General features: G+C 39.4%; 1 protein-coding gene across 1 annotated transcript in view; it reads left to right on the forward strand.

Annotated features, from left to right (window-relative positions):
• Window positions 1–7,705, forward strand: part of LOC103774798 (filamin-A-interacting protein 1-like) — a gene marked incomplete at its 3' end in the record, with an annotated part of 38,669 nt that overhangs the window by 13,336 nt on the left and 17,628 nt on the right. The window contains exon 2 of the mRNA XM_008942229.1: window positions 2,321–2,599. Coding sequence (XP_008940477.1) covers window positions 2,327–2,599 — 273 coding nt within the window. The remainder of the gene's footprint in view (window positions 1–2,320; window positions 2,600–7,705) is intronic.

Raw genomic sequence — 7,705 nt, forward strand, 5'->3', positions numbered from 1 at the left:
TACAAGGTTAATGTGAGCAAGGGATTTATAACACTGGCCTGAGTCAAGTAAGTAGCAAGACGTAGCAGGCTCAGCGTAACATTAGCCAAGCTGATTAGTCAATGTATTTCAGATTTTTCCCCATCACTAGTGAATTGTTGCTCTGAGATCCTTATCAGAAAAGTGTGTAATGTTAGCAATGCTGAGAAGCATCTGTTTGACTAATGAACAAGCTGCAAACTAAATCCAGTGATGAATTTAAGTGAGAGGAAACATTTGGAAGCAGTGGGATATTATTCATTAGATCTAACGATACAAAAACTGCAGAAGTTTCAGACATACAGACCCTTCTTTAACATTCTTCAGTGTGCTTGTTAAAGATGTAGTTATCTAAAGCAAGATACTTGTGCAGAACTTGCTTTCTAGTGTTCTTAGACTACCTTGGGTAAATTGTATTTAAGTAAAAAATTAAGGTACCAGAAAATATGACCACATACAAAAGTTAACTGAACTAAGGTGACATAAATTTCTGATGGTTTTCTTTGTCTGTTTTACAAGCAATTTCAGGTAGGAATGTCTAATTTTTAGTGGACTGACTTTTTACATCTGAATATGCCCCTAAAACAAGCCTAAGCTGACTATTGCTGTTGTGTTGTGTATGACAAATAATCTTGATTATTATTGATCTTGTCTTCCACGGTTAAGCAGTGAAAATAATTACAAAGACCTACTCCAGCACAACATAGGAAGGTGACAGGATAGCAACATGGGTCCATATATAAACATGCCTGGAAACCTATGCAAATCTGTTTAATAATGATAAGTAATGAAATACACACTGATGAACCTACCCTGTCTTCTGTGCCATTGTTAGTCCGTGCCACAGGATGAGCCCTTACAGGGTAAATGGCGTTTTAAGGGCTAGCAAACCTCCCTGGACAATTTTCAGGGTCAAGGGGGAAGAAAGGAGAGAGATGTTCATAGGAGAAGATGACAGACAGCCAGATTAAATTAATCCTAGTCAAATACATGGTGTGGATAACAACCTGAAAAGGGCTAATGGGTAAGAAAGAGAAGAACTGTGAAAAGATTTGAAGAGAAGGGCAAGTAGTTTAATCTGATATTGCTGAATAGTATTCAACAGAGAGAATCAGAGAAGACTTGTTTGGTGAGGATAATACACAGGATGATTTTCACAGCTATGTTTTGTGTGGCACCAAGGCTGTTATTTGTAAACTAAACAGGCACAGGGGACCAATTCTGTTTCTGGGGTCAAACAACATAGTCCAGCCATGCTCAGTCTAATAAACTCTTTCCTCTTCCAGAACAGGGTGGCTTCATCTGGAGTTGGCCTGGGTTAATTCCTGAATTGTGCCCAGGAACTAGCTGGCAGAGTGGCGATTTGCCTGGACCTGAAGTGTGCCAAGGAGTGTGCTAACAGTTTAGCAATACAGTAGGTCAAGTGCCAGAACTCAGGAACATTTGTTACCACTGTTTAATTTCCTAGGATAGACATAGTCTAATAGTGCAGTGTAGGTGTTTCAGAGGGCAGAGATGTGAATGTTCATCTAACCATGGCTTGACATTTTGGAGAAACCTTGAATCTTCCAGAAGGACTGCATTGATCTTACATGTTTACCTCTTAGTGGTTTTGTGCTCTCTGTTGTCTTTTTTCAAACTCCTTTTCAACTTTCCTTTATGGCACTTACTGTCTAATAATCTCATGCAGTATTTAACTTAAGATGGAGTTTATCATTTGATTTAGGCTACATTCCCTGTTCTTCTTGGTTACCTGGCATAAAACCGTTGCTTCACTCAGAGAAACTATAAAGTGACCTTTGTTTGTCATGCATTGTCACTCCACTCTCATAGAGAATTTATGCTCAAGGTATATACTTTTCTAAAATTTAATTGCATCCCTGTCTATCAGGTAAAACTTACATTAAACTGAGATCTACTTAACAACCTACTTTGTTTTGTAGTGATGAATTGTGAATGATCAAAATGTTGACGGAAGGAAAGTAAGTGAACACTGGAAAATGTTCAAGTTTCCTGCATCACTTTTAAGTTCCATACAGTTGAATTCATACCAGCATCTTTGCATGCTGAGGAAGATGGTTGCCCTTAGTTTAGAATTCTATTACATTTATAATTCATGCCTTGGACACACTGTCTGCCACACACAGAGTTGTTGAAATGGTTGAGCCTTGAGCGTCTCTTGAGCATAACAGTGTTTTTCAGTGTTTAGAAGATTTTGTTCTTCCAAAGGGCAGTATTTCCACTGTGGCTTCTTGTAAGTAATTTTGTTTATAAATGCATCTTTATGCTTGTTTCTTTCTAGGTAAGGATGAGATCCCGAAACCAAGGTGGAGAAAGCTCGTCTAATGGGCACTTCTCCAGTTCCAAGCCTGCCATCAGCCATGCAGAGAATGAAAGACTTCAGGAGGATGCCAAGAAAAAGAACAAACCTCATCAGAAAGAAGATGAGGTCATGGTTTCAGCAACTGTCAGGCGGCACTCAAAATCACCCGGACCTACTGAACGAAAGAAGAAGAAGTCCATAGAGTTTTCTAAAGAGGACTTGATAAAACTCCTGAGTATAATGGAAGGAGAACTGCAGGTAAATTAAACATCTTCTTTACTGTATTTTCTACGTATCTATTTTTAGTTTATCCAAGATGCACGGGGCTCAGCTAACAGTGATGCAAATTCAAGGCAAAGGAACATAAGGAGAGAGCAGTGCTAGCTGGTGTTTAGCAGGTTAGTTATAGTCTTGAGTACTGTTTTATTTACCCTCTCTATCTGCAGTTACCAAAGCAAGAGAAATTATAAACACTTGTCACAAATGATGAGGAAAGGGGGATCTGAAGGTCTTGAACACTTAAAAGGAGGCAGAAAACAACCGCAGGGGAATCAGTTCAGAAAAAGGCAAGCAAATATAGTGAGTGTAATGATAATCTTTGATTCAAATATTCAAAGGACAAATTTTCAATTCAGTAATATTGAAAAAAAGGACTTGAGATAGCCTCTTGACCTTCTGTACATTCAGATGTTGTCAAGGCTCAGCCAAAGCTCTGCCTGTCCCACCTGGCCTCCAGCACAGTGCACATTCACTCCCTCGCAAAGGCCCATTAGGTTTATTTCTTGAAGTAATGCTCACTTGAAAGTTTTCTCAGTTGTCCTAATCTGCATGTTTATTCAGCCCAGGAGTAAGTCCTTGGTAGACAGCCCGATTTTGTGCTTAAGTCACATCCCCCCAAATTTCCATCCATTTTTGAGGGTTCTCTTAATTCCTAATAAATCACTGATCTCTCAGGAGTCTCAGCCTTCAGGGAAAATGCAATTTGAAAATAAAGAGCTGAAACATAGTATTCCAAAAAGTCAATATGAAGACTTCTGCCTTTTCAAAACCTATCCCCTTTTGTGGTAGGAGTGCTTGTCACATTTATATACTCTTCTGTTTGCCTTTTAATGATATTTTTCACTGAATTCATGGATAAGCAGGAAAAAAATGGCCAATCTGTGTAAAAACATTTTACATCTCAATCCCTTTATTCTAGTTAACCGCAATTATTCAGCATTTCATATAAGGCTTTACTTTTTCCCTGAAACCCACATTCATAACATTTTTACTTTAATTTTGGACTTTTTACCATCTTATCTGATTAAGAGAAGTGATTGTTTTGGAAATGGTTGGTTAATTTCTTTGGTTTATGAGTCACTTGAGCTGCACCATTACCAGAATGCTGAGATTTCATCTTCTTAAGTATCACTCTTCCTGTACATAGTTCACCTTCAGTTTGTCAGAAAGTCCTTCCAAGTTTTGGGATATATGCATTCAAACAAAGTAAGTTTGTCACAAAGACAGAGATCAGTCATTTTGCAGTGAAAAATCAGAGAAAAGGGGAAGAAATATGCTGAATGTGATTTTGCAAAGGAAAAACCATTTATAATTGCAGAACAGTATCCATATTTATAGCATTACATTCTACTTCATACAAAAACTTGTCTATGTCATTTCCTAAAAAATGGAGCTAGCATGCAGCTTCAGTGGTGAACAGAGCCAAACATCATTAGAAGTGTATCATGCTCACGTTGTTTAGATTTACCTTGAAGTCACCTTTGTGGTTTGGAAAGGGGAGGTGAAGAAAGTCACTAATGTTTCCTGGGTGGCAATAAATGTGGTCTTTATTCTTATCTCTAAGCAATTCTTCTCTTCAATACATGGAAATGTGGCTCTCTTCACCTTTTACTTTTTGGGGGAGTTACACAACCTTTTAAAGGACTGCACATGTTCTCATTATCCCTATGGGGATGCTGGGAATAGCTCCCATCTGCGCTATATTATGGGGTGAAAATCCTCACTGAGATGATACTCCCATTGCCCTGGACAATACTTTTAGGGATATTCGTACTTAGAGACCCCACAGAGGTGTTAGGCACTGCTAAAGCTTCCTGGTATCATGAGAAGATTGTGAGGACAGTCACACTGGTAGCCACAGAGTGCCTCTGTTCTGCTCCTTGCTGCCAGGCAGGGAAGAAAATCATTACTCTTTTTAATCCATAGGAGTTTTACATTTCATTTCAAAACCCCCATTGTAGTTAGTTATTTACCTGGTGCCTATGTTAAACCGTTACTGAAGTGGGCAAACTACAGTACTTTGGCTTGAGATCAGAGCCTGGCTTTGACACTGCAAATGAAGATGAGCCAAGGAAGACTCCAGCCAAAGTAAATACTCTGATATTACCTCCTGGCTGTCACAGTGACCTAATCCACTGAGTCATTTCATGGCTTTTCATTTTCAGATCTGTTCAGACATTTCTAGTGGTGGGCTGGCGTTTTGTTAGACTGACAAATCAGATTGTGGGTTTATTTTTGAAGCCATTTCCATACTGGCAAAGCAAATACTGTATAGGCATATATAAAAAGGTTTCATTATGAGGACAACAGCAGGCTATACCTGTAGGGAGATCAAATATTTTTGAAGAAAAAAATGGGATAAGATGCTCATTCAGTGGCCATGAACAGAACAGATTTTATATCTGCACTGCTGAATACAGAGCAGAGTGACACTGCCTTGTAAAGCCCAAAGAGTGAGCCAGTAATCTGGTCATGACCAGTCAGAGGGTTAGCAGAGTAAACTGGTAACGTGTACATATGCTTCATGTGCTTAATTTACTATTCATATAATCTAACAATATAGCAAACATAGATCCATGTCATGTCTGGATGCTGTTGGTATCAGATTTGAGTCTTTATTTTGGGACCTGGCCTCCCAGCTCTTCATTTTGAAGGTGAATGTGCCAGTAAACTGTGGAGACATGCCCTAGCAATCTATGTCTTCCTTTTTTTTCTTTCTTTTTTTTTTTAAAAAAAATTATAATGACCCTAGGTAGGTTGCCTATGCTGTAACTTCTAGGGCCAAGTTGGCCACAGCTTCGCCTGTCATCAGGTTTCCTGGCTGGCCCCTGTGCACTTACAGAACATAGAGAAGGAAAGGTTTTCATGAACGGCTGAGGTCACCGTAGCCTAGGCCTTATTTTATAAGAAAACAAAAGGGGACAAAAAGTCAACTGAAGCTGCGGTGGTGAAAAAGTATCCCCATAAACATGGCAGGAGAGTTCTTAAGTGCAACCTCTCTGAAGGAGAGTGAGAAACAAATGAACTGGTGACAGCTCAGTAGAGTGTTTTCTCTTGTGAGATCTCACTGGTCATGTAACAAGCAGTGGTTACATGGTCTTTAAACACATATTGAATACACAGAGTGAAAAAATCCATTAAGGACTTCTTCCTACACCTGGAAAAAAAATATCCAATTTTTAAATACTGCAAAACTGATTTTAAAACTTCAAACACAGGTAGAATAAATTCAACCATGAAGGCACAGTATTAATTCATCTGGTATTTACAGTGATTTCAGTCAAACCAAGATGTTATTAATTACAATGCAACACAAGCAGTGTGCATCTTTACAATGATGATACACTGCTATCTGTGGTTCACAGATTTTTGCCCAACAGCCCATGTGTTTGTCCTGGCAGGAGAATATTCCCTGTACACTTTCTGAGCAGCAGCCATTAATCCCCAGCAATACCAACGTTGACTTTCATATTTCTTGATTAAGGGCCTAAAAGGAAATGAGGAACAGTGTTCGTACATGTTTACCATTCGCTCTTCTATTGCATATTTGGAAGAGAACCCCACAATAATAAGAAGTCCATTTATGAAGAGAGCATTCCACTACAAATCATCAGGTTTTTCAAGAAAAATAATTTCTTAGCCAGGTTCTATGTATATTGCCAAATGACAATTTAAGCTTGGGAGACAGTTTCCTATATTTCATACCAACTCAAATAGAAAAAACTTTTCCACTCGAGCCCTTTCTCATAGTGCCTGCTTTACTGTGTTTCTGCAGTGCAGAAATGGCATTCACTCCCTGCAGCTCAGCCACCCATTTCTGTTGAGGTTCCTCTCATGCTTTAGCACCAAGATAAATGTTTCCTGAGACTCTGGAACTGTGGAGGAGCCAATCTTTGCTCCTCAGAGGCAGGCAGAGGTGTGGGATGTAAAGGAAATATGTGTTAAGATATCAGCTGTACATTTCCTCTGCTGCAGGCCTGTGGATGTGGATGGGCAATGTCTGAAACATGATGTCTTGGAGAATAGTATGTATAAAATACAAGTTATATGTAGATTAATCGCAAGTCACAATTCCTGAGAAGTTTTTTGACTTCCAAATGGACTAATGTAACACTAGGTTTGCATTGATTTTGAAGGGAAACTGTGTAGCAAATGTTCAGAGGTATACCTATTTGCATAGCACTCCTCCCTCAGAGGAGAGTCCAAATGACTCCCCTGTGAAAGAAGCCCTTTTCTTTAATCTGTGTTTCATGAAAACTGCATTTAATAGTTAGTTTTAGTGCTCCCACAAGGTGTCAAGAGTGATACCTCCTGAGGAAGGGTATCTCCCCTTGCCTGGGGGAGCAGCAGCCAACACACCCTATGCAAGGTGTGCTCCCCCTGTATCTCTGGACTTGGCTCAAGGCTAACACTTCTAGTCATGTCATTTGATTTGGTCTTCCTGGTGAGGTTAGTAGTGAAAACCTCATTCCAGGATTAAGACTGCGAGCCTGGATTTAGTAGGTTAATCGTATCTGTGCCACTGATTACCAAAGGTGGCTTCATCAGGTACAGGAGTTGTCGGTGAAGTATGGGGGCTGGTTGCTGATGGCTGAAACAGGGTAGTTATGGGGGGATGGAGCTTTTTAATCAAATGGAGCCAGGAGGAACTAGCCTTCAGGTGGGCTGCGGGGCTTCTTCCTTAAGAGGGGTGTATTACAGAAGGTTTTGTAGGGGTAGGTGAGGGTTGTGTGTTTTGTTCTCTTTGGCAAGGTCCTTAGAAAACACTTAGATATCAGTGGCTGTACATCCTGCCACAAGGGAAATCTTTCTTAACAAACTCAAATAGCAGGTACCCACATGGGTATAGTTGATCTACTACCTGTTGCATTCTAACATTTTTAAAGGTATGTTGGTGTTTTACCATCTGTCTTTCCATCAGAAAACTAAGCTTTGTAAACACAAAGGGGGAAAACAAAATCATTTACTTCTTCCATTTTTCTACTTTCTACTTTCTTTCCTTTTTATATAGCTATGTATTTTATTAATACCTTCTATTCTATAATAATTTTATTCTGTTCCTTTTCTCGAGAACTTTCTTTCCCT

Source organism: Merops nubicus, unplaced genomic scaffold (assembly GCF_000691845.1).
Source record: "Merops nubicus isolate BGI_N331 unplaced genomic scaffold, ASM69184v1 scaffold20060, whole genome shotgun sequence".
Lineage (NCBI taxonomy): Eukaryota > Metazoa > Chordata > Aves > Coraciiformes > Meropidae > Merops > Merops nubicus.